The sequence below is a fragment of the Panthera leo genome, chromosome A2, assembly GCF_018350215.1.
Source record: "Panthera leo isolate Ple1 chromosome A2, P.leo_Ple1_pat1.1, whole genome shotgun sequence".
In the NCBI taxonomy this organism is placed as follows: domain Eukaryota; kingdom Metazoa; phylum Chordata; class Mammalia; order Carnivora; family Felidae; genus Panthera; species Panthera leo.
In genome coordinates this window covers 62,696,051-62,718,301 of record NC_056680.1, presented here as the reverse complement: position 1 = coordinate 62,718,301, position 22,251 = coordinate 62,696,051, and the positions used below count along the sequence as shown (strand labels likewise).

The 22,251-nt window shown below is 48.1% G+C and overlaps 1 protein-coding gene across 1 annotated transcript in view; it reads right to left on the bottom strand.

Annotated features, from left to right (window-relative positions):
• Positions 1–22,251, bottom strand: part of ABCA13 (ATP binding cassette subfamily A member 13) — a 374,957-nt gene that overhangs the window by 132,670 nt on the left and 220,036 nt on the right. The window contains exons 43-44 of the mRNA XM_042927326.1: positions 8,744–8,845; positions 3,634–3,703 (exon numbers count right to left, since the gene is read on the bottom strand). Coding sequence (XP_042783260.1) covers positions 3,634–3,703; positions 8,744–8,845 — 172 coding nt within the window. The remainder of the gene's footprint in view (positions 1–3,633; positions 3,704–8,743; positions 8,846–22,251) is intronic.

Genomic DNA, 22,251 nt, shown 5'->3' with positions numbered 1-22,251 from the left:
CAGAGCCCGACGAGAGCTCGACGAGAGCCCAACACGGGGCTCGAACTCACGAACTGCCTGTGAGATCATGAACTGAGCCGAAGTAGGACACTTAACCGACTAAAGCACCCAGGTGCCCCTGATGACGTTACTTTAAATGTGACATTCCCTAGCTCTCTCTTTTTAATAAATTATCCGGGGCTCTTCGTATCTTCTGATTTCTCAATCTAAGAGTCACCTGCCTTTGAGAATCATACCCAAATCCCACCATGACCTTTGCCATCAATTACGCTCTGGAAATCTCCATCCTTTTCTGTACGAAAGTGTGGGTGGATTTGTAAGAACTCAAAAGGGAAAAAATACTCTCGCTGAGGGGATGTGGCATTCGATGGACTTGAAAGAGTCAGAGGCAACTAGCTGAGGGACGGTCAGCGGGAGAATTCCAAAGGCACGTGTTTCTCGCACGAGAGCCTGAAGTAGAAACCAGACGGCCGTCCAGCACTCACGGGAGGCGGCGCCCGCTCAGAATCACGACAGTCACGGCATGGAGAGGCCCTGCCCTGCCACTGTGGGGATCCAGAATCTGCTTCCCAGGACGGTGCAGGAGCGATCACACACCAGGGAGCTAACACCACCAGCAACCCTCACGTCGGCCTCTAAAGCGTGCTCTGCTACCTGCACAGTGCAAATGGCCCCAGCCGCCCCCACTGGCGGTGGTGTGTTGGTTCAGATGTCCAGGAAAGAGCTGAGTAAGAGCTGGAGATAAACTTGAGACAGTGCTTTCAGGCTCTCGGTAGAAAGGATGGGGGAGGACACCGAATGGAATAACTGTTATCAATTAGAAGTCGGCCAACATTGGTGGTCTCGGGGCCGGGTTCACCAACACCCTTTACGGGTTCCCTGCCTCCAGTCTCCCTTCCAATCTGCCCACTGCATCTGGACGCATCTCTCCAGAAAGTGCCCTGCATTTAGAGGACTGCCTTGCAGGAAAATTCAAATTCCTCTCGAGAAGCCGGGTCCACTAGAAGATGTCCTCAGTTTCTCTTTCTAACCCTATCCGTTTGGTTCTGTCAGAATAAGACCCCTGCAGTAAGCCGAACAATGGCCCGCGGAGGTCCCAGTCTCGGGAACTGGTGAAGGCCACCTTCCGTGGCAGAGTTGGTAAAGTAAGCATGTTGGCAAGGGGAGATTCTCCTGGGTCGTCAGGATGAGCCCTAACGCAGTCACGTGCACCCTCAGAAGAGGGAGGTGGAGAGACGGGAGGAGGCAGCGTGGCCACAGAGGCCGAGGCTGGAGGAAGGCAGGCAGGAGCCAGGGAGTGAGGCAGCCGGCAGAGAGGGGAGGGCCGGGAGCAGACCCCCCCAGCTTCTCCAGGGGGAGCGCCCTGATTTCAGCCCCGGGTATGGTTCCAGGCTGCAGGAAGATGCAGTTCCTTACAGCAGCCACAGGAGGCGAACACACCCCCCCACACACCGTCCGTGGGAAGCCATGCTCATTCCTCACGGCAAGTTTTTGGTCCTACTGTGCTGTCCTCCAGGGACAGTTAAGCCCCAAAACGTCTTCCCCTTATCCTTCGGAGCCAGCTCACTTACAGTCCCCTCGGAGCTCTCCAATGGCATGTCTTCGAATAGCCCCCTCAGGATCACAGCCGACCCCGCAACATTGCTGTAGGGTTCGGAGACACTCGCGTGTTTGATAACAATCCAGTGCACTGGACATAATCCCACACAGCAGGCTTCTGGGCAAACGTATGAATTTTAGGGGAGAGAAATATTTCGGCTTCTGCCAAAACACTGGTAACTGGGCTCTGCGTGATCGCCGGAGAGTAGGGAACTGGCCGTGGGCACAGGCTTTCCTCCTGCGCACCCAGTGCGGCTCCTTGGAGCTGGCCTGCGGGACGGCGCCCTCCTCCTGGGGCAGGCACAAGTTCCACCTCGACGTCCCGTCTCCTGGACGGGAGTTCTCCACCTCCCAACGTGTGGGCCAGCATTTCTCAAAGTGCATCCCCAAGGAGCACAGGTGCCACGGACAAGAAGCAATCATCAGTCAAATAATCCGCGGAAAGTGCTGCGTGTGATGTAGCCCACAGTCAGTGCAGGTGCAAGGTCACGTCACCAGGAAGAGTGTCACCAGGCTTGTCCGGCCCTCGGGCTACTTGACACGAAACTTTTTTCCCTACGGGCATGTTACTGAAATCGTACATCAATTTCGGAACGTCTCCATCCACCGTTCTGGTATTTATTCATTCATTCCTTGGCCACCACTGATATCCAATCTAGTTACAACGGATCGAAGGCAGCTTGTAATAAAAGGCATCGCTGTAACAGGATGATTAAATCAGGGCCACACAATAAGAGCAGGGAATGAAAAATTAGTGGTTTCATGACGAAACGGAATAACCAAGACAGGGAGGAATCAATCATTGTGTCCAGAAACTCTCGAGCTAAAGAGAGCTGGGTTGTCCCCACCGAGCAGCAGGAAGCACAGCTGAGGGTATGTCAGCCTGGGCCACAGGGACACCTGGGGAAGTCACCGAAGGCTCAGGTCGCTCACCGGCCGCGTGCCCTCCCCAGGGCTGTGCCAGTGCGCTCAGCCACCTTCCCACACTCCGCCAGAGCAGGAAACAGGTCGTGTCCATCCAGGACAGAACCTTCAGCCCCCTGTGCCGCTAAATGCAGAAGCCCCCGGAAACGTGTTCGTCAGGAGGCCCTTTCTTTCCTTAACAGATCCTCAATCAACTTAAACTGAGATTGTTCCTTTGCCTTTTTTTTTTTTTTTCTTCTGTAAACTAGGATAGCACGTTAGCTTGTCGAGTGCGGCTAACAGGCCTATAGCTTTTCATTAACTAAACTTTGGGGATTTCCTCTGAGGGCAGTTCCAATCAGTTTTCCAAATAAATTTCATTCCGTTCTCCTGTGCAGGATGAATCGCTAAGGCCCCTGTCCAACCGTGGGATACCTACCTCTGCACGTTTCTGTGTGACTCAGCCATAGTCCAAAGAGCTAGGTGATATTTTAGCTTTTTTTTTTTTTTAAGTTTTTATATATTTATTTTGAGAGAGAGAGAGAGAGAGAGAGAGAGAGAGAGAAAGCATGCATGAGCAGGGGAGGGGCAGAGAGAGAGGGAGACACAGAATCCGAAGCAGGCTCCAGGCTCTGAGCTGTCAGCACAGAAACCGACATGGGGCTCAAACCCACAAACCGTGAGATCATGACCTGAGCTGAAATCAAGAGTCAGATGCTTAACCAACTGAGCCCCCAGGTGCCCCAGTATCTTAGATTTTAACAGGTAGCACAAGACAAGAGGTTCAAGGTCATCCTGCCTTAAAATTCGGGGAAATTTCCGCCAAAAGGCAATTCTAGCTTCTTTATCATGAATTGAAAACCACGGACTTCTTTAATAAATGCCACCGGGGACATTAATGATCGTGAACAGCAGGCAATGAATAGCAGGGCCACTGCAGAACCCACAGAACATCCACATCATCATCTAAGTGTCCACTCCGTATAATGAAGCTTTTCCAAAAACCAGCTCATCAGGTCAACCACAGACTCACCGAGTTAACAAAAATGAAGACCTTAGAGATGGAGTGTGCTCATTTCTGTTACTTGAGGTTGAGACTTGGAAAAGATCAAACACGCTGCAGAAACCTACCAGGCAGGTGCAGGAATCCTGGACTTGCAGGTGAGACGGGGGGTCCACTCGCCAGCACGAAGAGTTCTTCCTAACAAACGAAGGAGAGACTCGGTGATCTTTCCCATTACAGAGCTATTTGGTTCCCTAAAAGAGAGTTCCATCAGCCTCCAGCTGGTCCCAAGATAATCTCTCCTGCTGCAGAAGGCAGGGCTCTATTTCATTTGTTTTCCTTTGAGATGCTAATCTGAGGACAATGTTTTATCACAGTGACAGTATTTCCATTCTATTAAATGACACTCACTTGGCTGGCTGTATAATCCACTACCACACGGCTTCCGGGACGTTCACGGTGGGTGGGGGCAGCACGCAGGTTTGTCTGGATCCACAGGCACCTGGTCTCAAAACACCAGGTACTTTGGGGCGCCTGGGTGACTCAGTCCGTTAAGCGTCCGACTTTGGCTCAGGTCACGATCTCGTGGTGCACGAGTTCGAGCCCCATGTCGGCCTCTGTGCTGACAGCTCAGAGTCTAGAGCCTGCTTCAGATTCTGTGTCTCCCTCTCTCTCTCTGTCCCTCCCCCACTTACACTCTGTCTCTCTCTCTCTCTCTCAAAAATAAATAAACATTAAAAAATTTTTAAAAAATGAAAAACCGAGGTAGTTTGAGCACCAAGGCAGCAATTAATAAGCACAAGATGTTGCTAATTCCTCGCGGTGACGTAACACAGCGATTTAATCGTCCTTGAAAGAAAACCGATGATAACACTTCCACTATAAAGAAACACTGCACAACAGAAACCGACGAAAAGCACCTGCCTAAGGGTTCCCAAACCTTTTATTCCCAAGCTCCCCCAGAGCTTCTTCTCTGGTCGGACCCATCCTTGGAATTTCTTTTTTCTTTTCTTTTTCACTAGTGCTTGTACATCAAAAGTCGCTTTAGTAATAAGTACAGTAAAACCTTGGTTTGCGAGCGTAATTCGTTCCAGACACATGCTTGTCATCCAAAGCATTCATATATCAAAGCAAATCTCAAGAACCATTGACTCTGCTGTGTTCATGTGACGCTTAGCATCACATACAACTCATGTTGTGAGACATCGCTCGTTTATCAAGTTAAAATTTATTAGAAATGTTTGCTCATCTTGCGGAACACTCGCAGAACACGTTCCTCGCGATCCAAGGTTTTACTGTATTCCTATCCACTCAGAACTTGGTTAGGAAGGGGGGAAACGCACATTTCCTAAACGACAGGCACCCTGCCCGACATGTTTGCCAAGACTTCTCGCTGGCCCCACTTTTCAGAAGAGTCTGTGGAGGCTCCGAGAGGTCGGGTAGCTCGTCCAAGATCACGCAGGGTAAGAAAAGTGTCTCATGCCCTGAGCCCACGCTCACGGTCTGGGCTGCTCTGCTCCAACGTGAAAACACCAAGGTGCCAAATGTCCAGTCCCATGACAAGAAACTCTTGCACTCATTGCTTGCTGACCTAAGTCCCTCGGTCTGTAGCAGAGCGAACTCACTTTCCTTGAGATCTGCAGACCACTGGCCCTGAGCGCCAATGGCCAGACTCTCCCAGAAGACAAAGCCTAACCACATTCGAGAACAGTGCAGGCAGATACCAGCAAGTCTGTCTGGGAGCATGTCGGAAACGGCTGACCGCCCGGGCACCTGCTTGGCCTGCATGCGGCCCCCCCTCCTCCCTTTTCCCACGCCTTCCCCTCTGAAAGCCTCCAGCTTGGCCTGGACAGGGAAGACGGCCGTTGGGACATGAGTCCACCAACCCCCACGTGGCTGGCTCCCAGGATAAAGCGAACTTTCCTTTCCCACCAGCACTGGTCTCTCAATACTGGCTTTCCAGCAGCGAGCAAGGGAACCTGAGTTCAGAGCTGGAGCTCTGTCTGGTATCAGGGCCACCCTGTCATCTGAGCTGACCGCTGCTCTTTCTAGAGAACCGGGAGCCGCTGATGCGAAAAGAGCAGACGGTAAATGCCCCCAACACACAGCTAATACATGGTAGAGCTGAGATATGAGCTCAGGCAGCCGGTCCCTGAATCTGGGTTCCCCGCCCCTTTACCTCCATGGCCGATCTGCACACTCTCTTTGCTTTTAATGCGCAACCTCCACATCCGTCTTGACAGTCCCCTCTGAGGGAATGTGTCGCCAGCCATTCCTAGTTGTGAGGACCTAACATTAGGAGCGCCGGGAACCTCAGACCACCAGGATGGTTCCTCATATTGTAGCAACATAATCATGGAAATAACCTTACACCTCTCCCCACCTGGCTTTTAAGGTTCAACGGGAATATAAAATTTGCTGACTTCTGCTTTTGTTCCGTGTAAACCATTAATGAGAGTGGGAGGGAAAAGGGACCATTTTATCTCAGAGACGTAGGAGAAAGTGTCACCAGATTACAGCCTTTGCGACATGAAACTAAGTATTTAAATCTACCGGTCAGCTCCTAAAAATTGGCAACTTTAGTACATTTTAAAATTTAAATTACACATCATCTACTATTATGAGAAAGACTTACATTTCGAGTCGGGTTTATACCATAATAGATTTTTCTGGAGCTCTTTACTGCCTTCCGTATGAAAAGAAGTAAAAGTCAAGAATTCATCATCACACCCTCACATATGATGCTCCGAGAATCTCAACTGAAAAATAACCCACAAGCAGAACCCCACTCATTTTTTTTCTTTTCCTTCCCACCCCCCCACTCATTACTTTAAAATGTTTCCTCTAATTCAACAGCTAAGTGATTGCTCAAGCCAACCAGGAAGGGAAAATGTCCCTGAACTAGAGATATCCCTGAATTCAATACTAGTTTATAGTTTATACCCACAGAAGGAAACTTACTGCAAAGTAAGTAAAACCTTTTGCATCCATCTGGGACCTTAGTGAATCAAACCTTGTTTTTGTAACATGGGCAGAAAGTATTAATATAAGTATTCACAGTGATGGGTTCAGGGAAGGCTGCCCCCAAAATGCTACTGGGGCATATTGATTATTTTGAATTAAAGTTACATAAGAAAGAGCCGGTGTGAGCCAGGCACTGTCTGACCCTTTGTCCTGAAAGCCGGAGATAAATCTCCCTGTGAAATGTACTCTCTCCTCCTAGCTGGAGAAGACTGTATAAAGAAACCTTGTTACTTCTTTACTGATTCCCCACCCCAAGCCCAAACTTCTTTGTCCTGTCAATTCATCACAAATGTACTGTTTCTTTGTGTAAAAGGTCTAAGAGTTGCCTGCTTTGGTCACTCCTTTGAGTCTTTTATTTCCATGAGCTCCCGTACATGCTAATTAATTTTTTTTTTCTCCTGTTAATCTGTCTTATGTCGATTTAATTATTAGACCAGCCAAGGAACCGGGAAGGGAAGAAAGGAAAAGCCTTCAGCCCCCAAAATAGCAGCACTCTTGTATGAGGCAGCCCCCCACCCCCGCCTTTTGTCATGGTGACTAAGAAAAAAAGGGCAGGAGCGTTATAAAAACAGGAATGAATGGGTTAAGAATAGACCAGGTGGATTTCACAAAGAGGAGGGAGAACACCAGACCTCAGATTCTGGAAGGAAAAGAAAGGCTGAGGAGAAAACCAATGAGGGTGGGCTGCGGGCAGGGCTGAGGATGGGGCTCCGGGCTAGGGGAGGGGGGGTTACGGGGAGCCATCGGGGGTGGCCTGAAAGGAACTACAAGGGAAGTCTGTGTCTAAACAGAATTCTGAATATGTTCCACTGTCCTCAGCACAGATTCTACCTTTCTCCCCCCTCTTGAGAGATTTGATAAAGAAATGTCCTTTTATCTGCTCTGTCTCTATGACAGGTGGGGCCAGCACTCCAGGAGGCTCCAGGAGGGCCCCGGGCTAGATGTCAGTTGCTCAAAGTGTGCATTTTACATCCCGCCTGCTTCAGGATCGCCCTAGAAGCTCCTACCCACGACGAAAAGTCTTTGTTTTTCCACAGAAGACATCTCTGAACCCACTACTTCCCTCTCGAACTAATTGCCAACATGACTAATGAGCCAGATGTGTCATCACAAATTAGAAAAACGTATTGCCGATATTGCTTTACTGTCTGGATTTTTATATTTATTACTTAAAAACAGACGCTTTGGTCCTTAATACATCATTATGGTTTTATCACTTTGCCCACGTGCTCTACCCAGAACTGCAAATTCCTGGAAGAGGGCCAGATCCTGTAGCTATCTCGATTCCTATGACTGCAGTGTATTTATAATACACCCTCAATTAATAACAGTCAAGCAAAATTAGAAAATTGCGTACAGAGAAAGGCATGCTTTAACAAGTTTCCATTAAAAAGTCATCTCAATATTATCATTTTCAAATCCTAGAAGAAAACAATGTTCAAAGTAATTCACCCCCAAACTCAGGAAACTTTTAAAAGTTTCTCTTTTGTTTTTTGTCAAAGTTTATTTATTTGAGAGAGAAAGAGAGAGCATGCGTGCACACGAGTGGGGACAGGCAGAGAATCAGCCCTCCTGGGGGCTCAGACTCACAAACCCTGAGATCATGACCTGAGGCTTAACCAACTAAGCCACGCAGGCACCCCATTAATTTTCTTTAGTTAAAAAAAAATACCATCTAAGGGCATCTGGGTGGCTCAGTCGGTTGGCATCCAACTTTGGCTCAGGTCATGATTTCACGGTTCATGGGTTCAAGACCCACATCAGGCTCTGTGCTGATAACTCAGAGCCTGGAGCCTGCTTCCGATTCTGTGTCTCCCTCTCTTTCTGCCCCTCCCCCACTTGTGCTCCGTGTCTGTCTCTCTCTCTCTCTCTCTCTTTCCAAAAATAAACGTTAAAAAATTTTTTAAAACATATGATCTTTTCATATGTACAAGTTTGCCCTAAAAGTAACAGTTTAATACATATTTCATATTTTCTTGCTCCTTTACGCTTTTTACCTTTGGGTTTTGTCACACAAATTGAATGCTATTAATTATTAATTGATGTTTCTGCTACAATAGAAAGCATACCCACGAAGCCTGTCTGCTACTAACCTACTGGTTTGGCTAATGTTCATTTCACAAGATGGAAACCCTCCATCAGAGCTCCGAGTTGCACAGGAGACAGTGCTCTGGGTTGGCAGCTTGCACCCTCACAAAGCCGTCAGATACTTACGGGTCTGGGTGTAAATTGGGGTTTAAACCGTCACAGAGAGGATCCTCATCTGCAAACGCCCTCAAAAGCACGTGGATGAGCTCCTGGTCCTCGGCCCCACTGCTGCTCACCAGAACACAAAAGAAACAGGGTGGCTTTGTTAGTACTCCCGGCTCAGATCACAGGACAGCCACCCTGGTTGAGTTGATCCAGGCAAACGGTTCTTAGAGCAGTGATCTCAGCTGTAGAGTTTGTATGGTAAAGCCAAATCAGCAATAAGACTAAGGATTTTTTTCGAGGTGCCTGGGTGGCTCAGTCGGTTGAGCATCCGACTTCGGCTCAGGTCATGAGCTCGCAGTTCCTGAGTTCAAGCCCCACGTTGGGCTCGCTGCTGTCACCCTGTCAGCACAGAGCCTGCTTCGGATCCTCCCTGCCCCTCCCACACTTGCACTCACCCAAAGATAAAATATTAAAAAAAAAAAAAAAAAAAAGATTAAGGATTTTCTCAAAAGCAAAGTATTGCCCACACAGATACGCATTTTTATATATTTGCATTCACAGTGTATTATGTTTCTCATTTTCTTATTTAATATTATAATATTACCATCTTTGGCACTTTTGCGTGGTTTCTAAAAATGAATTTTAAAGGTTGCATGATATTTCATCCTATTAATATGTTAAAATCTATGAAAAAAATTCTCTTAATGTTGCAGCTCTGGTTTGTTCTGAATATTTGTTCTATGAGATAGCCCTGCAACGAAACTTTGTACTTTCATGTTTTTTGTTTCTTTATGTGAGCTACATGGAACAACACTTTCTTGGTAAGAAGTAAACAGCATAGAATCCTGGGTGTGCTTTAAGTGTACATTGAATGATAGTATTTATTTAACAGGCACAAGCTTCAGAAGCTTGGTAATAGTTCAAGCAGCGTTAATAGATGATAGATAGATAGATAGATGACAGCTAGATAACGTGGTAGGGTACCCTACCTACGTTAAAGAAAACGTGAAGGTAACCTAGCCATGTGCGTACATGACAACATCTCTCGTGACCTTGTAACATGAGACCACTTCATCAGACTGCATGTTTGTGGGTTACCATATATGGGAGACAAGTAAAAAATACACGCCATGTGGCGTTCAGGGCTCAGTTCTCTGGGTACGAACCCAACTGAGCCGTGCCGGCACGAATAAAGTTGCTTCCTGGAAAGAAAAGCCTCTGTGTCATGACTCTGTGCGAGAACCCTGCTACAGGTAGATAAGATAAAAGAAAAGAAAGAAAAAAGAAATTTTAAAAAATAGTTCAGCGTTGGTGAGAACCAAGGCCACCAATACCGAATTTACTTACTGAAGGCACCGTCAGTGATAAGACACACTATCCCTCGAGCTTGACAGAGGTGTGGAAACAATCTCTATATTAAATTTTATACATCATTTGTAAGAGACACCTTGACTTGAGAAAGCGTACAGGAAACGATCATTTAAAGCTGTCTGAAATGGACTGATAGGGAATGGCCTTATTTAAGTTAATTAAAACCCTGAATGACTGTGTTTACAAACGAAAATGTATTACTTTCTAGAACTTACACCGTGCCGTTTACAAAATGCTTTTGAATGGACGTGATCGGGAACATTTATTCCCAAGATAAAGAAAAATGGTGTATTATTAGCACGATAGATTACTTATCTGAAAGTGACCTCAAATCTCTTTGGAAAGGAGCTCGTAAATTAACAAAGGCACACAAAGGTTTATTTTAAAGAACTTAAAACAGTAGCTTCTCTTTTTCAATAGTTTTTTGTTTTGTTTTGTTTTTTGTTTGTTTGTTTTTACTGTTTATTTCTGAGACACAGAGAGAGCAAGCAAGAGAGGTGGAGACAGAGTGGGGGCAGAGGATCTGAAGCAGGATCGGTGTTAACAGCACAGAGCGGGGTTTGGGTCTCGAACCCGCCAACTGCCAGATCATGACCCAAGCAGAAGTCAATCTGGACCCGCCCCGACCTCCCAGCCCCGCCCTATCCCACCTGGATCCGACTCGACCCTCCGCCCCGCCCTAATCCACCTGGCCGCGCCCCGCCCCGCACAGCCCCGCCCCATTACATGGCCTTCAGATCCCGCAGATCAGCCCTGACCTTGCAGCTTCCCCGTTTCCCTGTTGGTCGCGATTCATCTGCAGCATTTGAGCTCTGGGTTCCTTCTCCTAAGAGCCCTCTGCCGCCTCCTCCTCTCCTGGTCCTGCCCCGAAGACATCACTGGCTTTGAACTGTGCGCCCCTCACCATGGAAGAAAACAACCCATGAGAGAAAGGGCACAGGCTCAGAACGGCGGTTGGAAAAGAAAGACCAACTCATTACATCGAGTTAGTTTTGTGTTTCTGCTGAGGACAACTTGGTGTTCAGGGCCGTCACTGTGCAGAAGCTTGGGATACACTGCTACGGCGTCCAACACAGAATAATTCCTTCTAGGAAAACGCCATCTTCCCCACTGCATACAATACAACAGAGGCGTGAAAGCATTCAGGTGGTTTAAAACCAGCCTCACAGGATGTGTGACAGCTCTGGACAGAAATGCGCAATAATGAAGCATGCTGAAATTTACGGCACAGAAATGTCTCCTAAGTAGGCACTGTGACCTCCCTATAAACAGCCTTCAAGTTTCTGACAAATGAGAAAACACTTTTACAAGCAAAGAGACATATTTTCCACTGAAATGGTGCCCATAAAAAGAAAACATTATTTGTAGCATCTGTGGAAACACTCTGGATTGCTCTCTTTTGACCTATTAATCCGAGAACAAATATGAAAGCTTAAAATACTTTTTTGTGTGAAAAACATATTGATCTATAAAGTGGTTTGCTTGGAATAATTACTAAGGGCAAGTTTAAAAGTTATTTACAGTTTACTTTCTACTAGATTTGTGCTTAGGTCTAGAGGTCACAGTTAAAAACAAAACAACACTGGCTTTAAATTGTCCCTGTTGTCGTAAGAGTCAAACGCTTGTTCCTATGGCTTTTTGTTTGTCTTCAAATTCTTGGCCATATTTTAAAGTGCTATTAGAACCATGTGAAATCTGTCATTACCAGACTCTAGGAAGTGAAAATTAGTGCTTAATTCTGACTCCTGAGGCAGTTCCTAAACAGCATACTGTTTCTCTCTCCATGTTATCCGCAAAATTTACTGTGCATCAGAGTGACCCAGGGGGCATGCTTGAACAAACGCGTTGTCCTAACACCACCCCAAAGGGGCTTCCAGTTGTTAATGAGAGCCCCCTAAACTGGAATCCACAGGTCTGATGCCAAAATGATGAAAATATCAAGCACTCTAAAGACAAAGAAATCCTACAAGATGACAGACAGAAAAAGTTGCCTAGGAGGGAAAGAGAGTCAGAAAGACTGAAGTGAACCAGACTCCATGCCTGGAAGCTGCAAGGTGATGAACCACAATCTACCCACGGCTTTGAAGAGGCCAGCAGGCAGAGAGGCTGGTTGCAAACCCAGGTGTCATCCACAGAGCAGGGCAGAAAGGAGGGTATTTGCTGATCCGCATGACCTCCAAGTGAACCAGGAGAAGGGACAACAGGAAATAGACTGAGGTCACTTAGGAGGAGAGAGAATGCGCGTCGGGGCGAAAACCTTTGCTGCGTGCTGGCACACCTATAAAAGCATCATACACCCCCAATTTAGCGGACGTGCGTAACACGTGGTCATGTGCAACATATGGATTCTTAGACTAGAAGGGAATATGCCACCAAAATATGCTCTTTGGCATAAACATTTTCTTGAGCTAGTTATTTTATTTTTGTTAATGTTCATTTATATTTAAGAGAGAGAGGGAGAGAGAGAGCACGACCGGGGGAGGGGCAGAGAGAGAAGGAGACAGAATCAGAAGCAGGCTCCAGGCTCTGAGCTGTCACCACAGAGCCCGACACGGAGCTTGAACTCACGAACCAAGCGATCATACCTGAGCTGGAGTCGGACGCTTAACCAACTGAGCCACCCAGGTACCCCTTGAGCTAATTATTTTTAAGAAATACACGAAAGCACTAAAGAGGTGCAAGATTATAATCACTTCGGGGGCGCCTGCGTGGCTCAGTCGGCTGAGCGTCCAACTGCGGCTCAGGTCATGATCTCGCGGTTTATGAGCTCAAGCCCCACGTCGGGCTCTGTGCTGACGGCTCAGAGCCTGGAGCCTGCTTCCGATTCTGTGTCTCCCCCTCTCTCTGCCCCTCCCCTGCTCACACTCTGTCTCTCTGTTTCTCAATAATAAAAAAACGTTAAAAAAAATTTTTTTTTTAAGTTTACAACCACTTTGGAAAAGTTTGGCATCACCTCCTGAAATAGAAGGGTCACATACTCTACGCAACTGATCAGCAATTAACATTTCTCTGAATGAACCCCTAAGAAGCTCTTGTATATGTAAAACTGGAGGTATGTGTTAGAATATTCTAGAATGTCCATGCAGCACAGTTCACAATCACAAAAAAACTGGAAGGAGCTCATGCTGTCCATCATTAAAAAGGAAGATTAATAAGTTGTGGTGTACAATTCGTACAGGGGAATATTGTGCAATATTCAAAACAAGGCATACACACCAACACGCAACAATATGGAAGAAGCTTAGTGATGCGCTTATTAAGTGAAAAAGGTCATTCTCAGAGAAATGGTATTCTTTCATAAACTTAACAGATAGAAAATTGGAAGGTGTTGAGAGCAGAGGCAGGGGGGTGGGGGAATGGGGTACGGAATACAAGCACAGTCCTAGCCTCCGCAGGCTTCACGCGTGCTCATTATACAATCAAACCCAAGTTAAAAAAAAAACAGATGAAAGTAGGCTTCATGTGGCCAATCCAGCATATTAAAAGCTCTGAGAAGTTTAGAGGAAGGTAACCTAATTAACTCAATAGCAGCTCAATCAATCCCAACAGGAAGATGGGTGGTTTCGTGGCCGTCAGCACTGATACCCAGAGGAACAGTCCTCCACAAGACAAGTTTTAAGAAACGCCACTATAAACTAAACCCGATTCTATCGCCGCCCACATTTTCAAGCCTCGTCGTGCCTCCCTCCATTCTGCCTGCAGGATAATGTCTTTTCTACTTGGGATGCCTTCCAGCACCTGTAGACTCACACTTGTTTCTTTCTCTGTCTGAAGAAGCATCTCCTCTCGCCTGGGCAGCACCCAGGTATCACTGAGGGCTCCATTCAGGTGCCACAGCCTTCAGAAAGCCTTCCTTGACCCCTGCCCCCCGTCAGATGGAGCCCCCCACCCGCTCTAGTACAACCCCACACGGTACAGCTACGCCTAGCGTCACATTTATAGGACTCCCTGTTGATGTGTTCATAGGGTTATCTCTCAGCTCGACTGTGAGCTTTCTGAGAGTTGGACTTGTGTCTTTGCAGATGTGTGTGGAATGAGAATTAGATCCGGGAAGCCTGAAGGTACTTTCCATCTTGCTCCCCAGCTAGCATGTACGAGAACAGGGTCTTCAGCATGAGGACCTGGTCAGAAGGGATTCTTCTGTGTGTGTTTATTTTAATCTCATGCCACCAAGAGATAGGACAGAGTCCTACGCAAAGCACTAAGTTCAGCTGAATCGGGCCGAAAGACTGATCACCTGCAGGCTCTTGGGGAGGTAAAAATGCTTCTGAAGTTCACGGTTGGGGAGAGAGTAAAAGCTATGAATTGATTTGTGCGCAAATATTTTAGGGATGCCTGCTCGGTGCTGGGCGCTGTCCAGGGACAGTCAACTTGGTCTGGGCTATGCCGTTTGCCATCTGTCTTCTCCCACTGGACTGTGAGCTCCAAGGATGCTGAAGGTGAGCGTCAAAAAGAGAACACAGAGGGGTGCTCAATAGGGGCACGGAGGTGCCCACGTGGATGGAACTTCATAAAAAGATCACGTGTAAGTAGAACCCAGAAAGAAACAGCCATACCGATGAGTGGGGCAAAGAATGCTCTTGGGGGTCAGAGACTAGACACGCAAGGTCAGGGCAGAGTTTGGATGTTCCATGAGCTGGACAAAGCCGAGTGTGAGGGTGGACCGAGCGGATAAGAAAAGGGCGGCCAGGACATGAGTCGCAAGGGGCAGTGAGCACCTCGAAGGTTATTCTGCCAGGGAAATGTTTTCTAGAGCCTGCTGGTGATCGCAACATGCCTCTCCCACGCCATCCAGCAGCACAGATGATGTATTAGGTCCGCTCCAGGGTGTAAAACCAGCTTTCATCAAGCACTGAATTTCTTCTGGGAAATAGACCAATTGCTTTCCATTCACCATCTCTGAATCATTCCCACAAAATAACGTGCCACTATTGTCTCACGAGAACGGTACCGAGTACGTACAAAGGTGCACGTTGATACAGAGAAATAAATCATGAAGTGCTCACGGTGAATGTTGGGAGGCCGCTAGTTAACGACACCCAGTATGTCTCCATATGCCACATTCCAGGCACCATCTTGCACACCACGGGGGGGTGCAGACCCACCATCACTGTTAAGTCTTCTACTAATTTTAATGTCTGATTGCCCTTCCGCAGCCAACAGAAGGGCATGGTTTTTTATAAAAAGCCAAGTTCCTCTTTTTTTGAAAAGTGACTAAAAATGTGGCCCAATCCAGTGGTATCTGATAAGGAAGTTACCCTGAAAACGTACGGTGGGATAAACAGCGCTCCCCCCAAATTTCACGCCCACCCAGAAGGTCAGAATGTGACCTTGTTTGGAAGTAGGACCGGTCCTTGGAGATGTAGTTCGTTGAGATGAAATCATACAGGATGAGGGTGGGCCTGCTCCAATATGGCTGAAGCCCTTCTAGGAATTGGGAACTTTGAACACAGGGCCACGCGGGGAGAAGGCCGTGTGAAGACAGAGGCAGAGTGGAGGGATGCCCTCAAGTCCCAGGTCTTCTTCAGGTGGGGACTAGGGGCCAGGGTGAAGTCCATGTTCAGGTAGGACGCTGTGGGGTTCCCCAACGGGGTGAACATAGCAGCACATCAGGAACATCGCTTCCTGTAAGGACTGAAAGCCTAGCCTAGAAGACGGAGGGGGCCATGGAGTTTCCTCCAGATATTCTCAACTGCATGCAGACAGTTGTCTTTCCATGGTCCATGTTTTGTATGCTCACTTGAAGCAGAGACCTGTCCAAATTAGTTCTGGAAGACTTTTCCTGCTTCATATTCATTTGGTTGTGTGTGTGTGTGTGTGTGTGTGTGTGTGTTTTATCTATTTTTGAGAGACAGAGGGCAGGGGAGGGAGGGACAGAGAGAGTGGGAGAGGGAGAACCCCAGGCAGGCTCCGCACTGCCAGCAAGGAGACTGATGCAGGGCTCGAACCCATGAACCATGAGATCATGACCTGAGCGGAAACCAAGAGTCCAACACTTAACCGACTGAGCCACCCAGGGGCCCCAGATTGTTGAATTCAACTTAACAAATACTTAATGAAAGTAACCTTTTCTAGACCCTGCGGCAAGAACTAACCGTAGAGAGACATTAGGTCTCACTCGTGACCCTCAAGGGAGCCACCGTGTAGGAAGGCAGGTGGGGATCTCCAGCCATCGGTTAGAGCACAGGGAGATCCCCGTGGCGTGGCAGACACACAGAGGAGAGGGTGGAGGCTGAGGATCCCGGGAGGAGGGACTTCTCAGCCAGACTTGAAAACGTTCTTATTTTGCTGGGGACATCAGGGGAGTGAGCAGAAAAGGTGATTTTGGGTTTCCTTACACATGGAAATGTGCAGCTGCATCCCATCCTGCTTTATTATTTTTAACGTTTCTTTATTTTTGAGATGGTGGGGGCGGGGGGGAGCAGAGAGACGGGCAGAGACTCCCAAGCAGGCTCTGAGCACTGTCAGCACAGGGCCCGATGCAGGGCTTGAACTCGCAAACTCTGAGACCATAACCTGAGCTGAAACCACGAGTCGGATGCGTAACTGACTGAGCCACCCAGGCGCCCCTACATCACGTCCTTCTGATGCGCAGAGCCCGGGGCCCATGGGGCAGCTGAGGCTGAACCTCACGGAAGCCTGGAAGGCTAGTGGGCCACGTTGGGACGTCCAATTACCACCCCGCGGACAAGCGGGAGCAACTCAAGGGCCTCCAGCAGGCCCTTCAGGTCCCGCCCCCGCATGGGGTGAGGAGCGAACATGGGGTGCTCAGCGGTGCCGAGGCCACGCTGTGGCCTGTGCTCATGCTGCATCACCGTCTGCCGGCTTCCCCGGGGCCTGCCCTGGGCCAGCCTGCCTCCGCCCTGAACAAGCCCAGAGTCCCTGGCACCTCTCAGTTTCGGGGTCCCCAATGGGGAGGGAGGAGTCCCGAAGCCCTCTGCAAACAGCAATCAGCTGGCAAGGCGTTCAGGATAAAACAGAGCCAGAGGCTTGGGTCACAAACTGGTTGGTGAGGACCCGAACCAGTGCAGACACATTCCCTGCACGCGGCTTTTCTCTCACAGGTGTACCAAACAGCGTGTAGGACGGCTGTCACAGAGGCTTGGTCACAAGCAAGCACCTTCCTCCGCCCCGCAGCTGGCCCCCAAGGCATCCGAGTCAGAGACCTCTGGGCTACAGACCGAGCCGCCAAATCCCCAGGTTTTCTGGGCTCATAGAGCACAAAATCCTCTGTGAGCCACACGGGCGCTGTCTGCTCCCATCACTCCTAAAGGTGACAGAAGAGAATCTCTCCAGGGCATTTTTTTTTTCATTTGTGTTTTCTTTTTTTTTTTTTTTCTAATATATGAAATTTATTGTCAAATTGGTTTCCAACATTTGTGTTTTCATGAGGATTTGCATGCCTCAAGAAATGTTAAGTAAATTTAATGTAGGCATATAACTGCATTTTCTCAACTCTTAAGATTTGAGAGGCATGAGGATGTACTGAGAATGGTCAGCACACTGATAACAGGTTTCCAGGGGCGCCTGGGTGGCTCAGTCGGTTAAGCGTCTACTCTTGACTTCAGCTCAGGTGATGACTGCAGAGTTCATGAGTTCAAGCCCTGCGTCAGACTGTGGGCTGACAGCACGGAGCCTGCTTAGGATTCTCTCTACCCTCCCCCACCTCACATGTGTTCTCTCTCTCAAAATAAATAAATAAACATTTAAAAAATAAGGAAATGAAATAATAATAATAATAAAATTTCCATGTACCATCAAAGTCAACACAGAGATAATGCACCGAATGGTTTTTGAAAATGAGGGGTGCCTGGGTGGCTCAGTCAGTTAAGCGGCCGACTTCAGTTCACGTCGTGATCTCACTGCTTGTGAGATCTAGCCCCACGTCAGGCTCTGTGCTGACAGCTCAGAGCCTGTGGAGCCTGCTTCAGATTCTGTGTCTCCCTCTCTCTCTGCTCCTCCCCCACTCACACTGTCTCTCTCTCCTTTAAAAATAAACAATAAAAAAAAACAATAAAAGAAAACAAAAAAAAATTAAAAAGAAAACTACATGCAGGTCTGACTTTAAAAACCTGTTAACCAGGAGTTAGGCTAAAGAGAAAGTAAGGAAACATAATGAAAATACTATGTAGCACCCCATGGAGTTCACCCATAAATGTTAGAAAATGGCAATCTGCCCACATTTGAAGCAACAAAGCGGGGTGAGCCATGGGCTGTGTGTGTGCTTGTGTATATGCACCTGTGTATGTCTGTGTGCGTGCACTTGTGTATGTGTGCACGCACGTGTGTGTGCACGTATGTACGTGTGCACATATGTATTGCGTGCTCGTGTGTATGTGTCCGCGTGTGCATGTGTGTGTGCACCTGTGCACGTGTGTGCGTGTGCGTGTGTGTATGTGCATCTGCAGCAAATCAGGAGGAATAAGAGCAGTGAACAGCTGTTCTACACAAGATATCGTTCCTGTGCTAAGATTCAGACGGTGGCACTCAGATTCAACACAGACAGAGCCGTCATGTAACGTATCACCCACTGGAGGACACTTTGGGGAGTGAGCAGGACAGGTGTAGTACGGATGCCGAGAGAACAGGACTGCTTTCCCGAGCAAACCAGGGCACATGGTCGTCCTGCCGGGGAACCCGGTACACAGGAGGAAAGAACAGCGATCTCAGGGGAGAGCAGTTGTACTGCCAAACAGGAGGCTGGTCACCCCCCTGCCCTCTGATCTGGGGCAGGCACGAGAAATGTAGAGAACCAGAAGCGGGAAAAGTTTCCTTCTGTATGGACCACTTCTGGCAACATCTTCGTTTCTGCCTCCTAACTAAGGACACGACTACTCTACCGAAATACAGACTACGAAAACATACGCCCGTTCCTTCTGCTGAGTCTGGAACGAAAGAACAGAAGAGGGGCGTTCGGAATCTCCTCTGGCTCACGCACCTGCAGCAGATGGGGTTCCACCTGCACCATTCTGAGAAATGGAAACAAACACACGTCCACCGTGAAAAGACGAACTCTTAGAAACGGCAGAAAATACTACAATATCCCTCACTCATCTCATTTAACATTAATTACTTCCTTAGACGCCCCATGTCCCAACACAGCCACACTGGGGTTAAAGATTCAACATACGAAAGGGAGGGAGGGGATTGGGGTGGCATACGCACCCATGGGGCTGATAGCGGCCACAGATCCTCGGTGGTCCGTGGCCTGCCTGACAGCGTGGCTCTAATCTGGGCCTCTGTCTCGGCACAAGCTTCTCCCTGGGGGTGTGTCTGTTCACAGGGTGCCGAAGGGCAGCAGAGAAGATGCCCCTGTGACTTAAGGATTATCTTGAGCTGAAGGCAACTGAGAAGCAGATACAAGAGAAGCTCTCTGAGCCCCCCCTCATTTGCCTAAAGGCAGGACACAAGTTTACACGTGGCCCCTTCTCTCCTCTCTACCAGGAGAGACACAAGGCAATCACCAGCACCAACTCCAGGCCTTTATCAGCCCAGACACGCACGAAAGGAATCCATACAACAAACATTGCTACATAGCCCCGTCTGCCATTCGTTCCTTTATATATTTCCCTGCGCACAGCTGGCCATTCCTAAAGCTCAAAGCCCTTTTCGTCTTGTCACGTCTCTAAAAGGTTTTGGTTCCTGGGGGTGCCTGGGGGGCTCAGTCAGTTGAGCATCATCCAGCCCCACGTCAGGCTCTGCATTGACAGTGAGGAGCCTGCTTGGCCTCTTCTCTCTCTCTCTCTCTCTCTCTCTCTCCTCTCCTCTCCCTTGTGCATGCTCTCTCTCTCTCTCTCAAAAAATAAATAAACAAAATAAAATTCAAATCAAATCAAATATCTGTAACTCTCAGGCTCCAAATAATTTTGGAATGTGTGACTTCGATGAAAAATGAATGCTGGGAGAGCAGGGGCAGATGTTTTCAGATGAAAAACCATGGCCAAATTAATAAAGCAGCGGAGAAGGGTTTCAATCGACTGGAAATGGACCCTGTAGAACGTGCAGCATGTGATGTTCTCACCTGCCTCAGAAGGAAGGGATGAAGGGATGAAGGCAGGACAGAAGAGGTGAAGGGGCAGGCAGTCCAAAGGCATGACGATGTGGAACACGCTCGCACAGGATGTGTGGCATTCGATATATTCACACGGAGTGAAATTTGAAATAACCGAGAAATAGCTGGGGACATTCAATCTCAACAGCCACCAAAGAGCTGCCTAACAAAGCAGTGAAAGTCCAGATATGGCTATAAAAGGGATACTGAAAATGTGGAGAAATGAGTTCTCCCTCCACCAAGAGCTGCACGTGGCATACAGCAGGCGCATAACACATGCTCGTGACTAAAAGAATCAATGACTCCATGCTCATATATGCTGTAAATTGGTGCACATCGATACGAATAATTTGGCAATATCTACCTTGAAACTGTGGGTGCCTGTTGCCCCCAAAACTTCCAATGGCAATGTATGATAATAGAAACAATTAGCTCCATGAATCCGAGCAAAGGGATTCCTGCAGACCTGCCTGGAACAGGAAAGCTGTGGCGTGCCTGTAGGCGCCCCAAAAAGAGATTATTTACATAAATTATGGCACCTCCGGGCAACGTGCCGTGGCACAGCCTGAAAATGGGTGATGCGGTTTGCGCCTGATTTACAACAAGAGGTACACAGATACGTTATTTATTGAATAAAAAGGCAAACAATGAAGAGTGTTTATAGTGGAATGCCACTGTCATAAAACAATAAAAATGCATGTGTTAAAAGCATTACGTATTAACGTGGAGAAGACCATAAACCCCTAGGGGTATGGTGGATAGTGCTGGTAGGATTACCTGTGAATTTTTTTTATTATGATTTTGGCGAGCCTGCATTTTCTATTTTTTTTTTTTTTGAGAGAGAGTGCATATGCAGACGTGTGCTGGGGGAGGGGCAGAATGAGAGAGAGAGAGAGAGAGAGAGAGAGAGAGAAAGAGAGAATCCCAAGCAGGTGCCACACCGTCAGCACAGAGCCCCGTGCAGAGCTCTGATCCCACGAACCATGAGATCATGACCTGAGCCAAACTCAAGAGTCAGACGCTTAACCGACTGAGCCACCCAGGCGCCCCATTTTTTTTCAAGAAACACATTTTATGGGGCATTCTATCCTTTCTGTCCATTCACGTCAAACACTTGGGAAAAGAAGAAGAGGGCAGGTACGTAAACTAGCTAGCCAGAAGAGAGAGCCCACTTGCGGAAAGAATATTGGGGACCTGCGTGCACGTCTCCAAACAGAACCACTGCAGGATTCTCTTTTTTGAGCTAAAAACCCGGACTCCGTGGAGCATAAAAACACACCGAGGAAAAAAATATAATTAACCAAAGGACACAGAAGCAAACGGAACAGTTTATTATCGATTTTTCCTTCTGCGTCTGCGTTTGTTTAAACTGAACTCCAAATTACACTTTGTTGTAAAAGTGACATATATTAGCAGGCGCTAAGAGTCTGGCTAATTAAGCTCGTTATTTTAGTAAAGATAAGTATTTGATGAGGGCAGAACTAATCGCGCCCTCCCAGTTGCGCGAACCGTGTCCAGCCTAGCTAATATGCCAGTGCCCGGTGTCTGCCCCCCCGCCCCGAGGTGTGTAAGCACCACCCCCCCAGAAAGAGAGTTGTTCCTGGTCAGCACTCGGGGTGATGCTGTTACCCCGGCCACTGCAAACCCAGCTCAGGGCAAAGGGAAGCTCAGGGAAGTCACGCTCAGTCTTGGGGGAACCAGCCACCTGAGGGACAGGCCCTGAGATGCTCAGGTCCCTCTCTCGGGTGCCCAGTTTCCTGTCAATAAAACAAAACCCCTAGAAGCTCTGACACCATCCTATGTAAATTCATCTGGCTGCAAAACTCGGAGCACTCTGAATTTCTTGGCAGCAAAGCTGGACCGAATCTAGCCTGGGGGTGTGCGCAGGCTCACGGCCATACAGAGAGAAAAGTCAGACATTTCTCTGCAGGGAGGGCCCTACAGCTCCTGGCTGCTGTCCCAGAGCAACGCTGGAGGGTTCTGTGAAACACAATAATCCCCCTGATCTGTGGCTCTGGAAAGGGACGATCCTTCCCACAATTCTTCAGGTCAGTAGCGGCCTGAGGCAACATCCTACAGCATCTCCTACCTGGCGCATTTTATCATC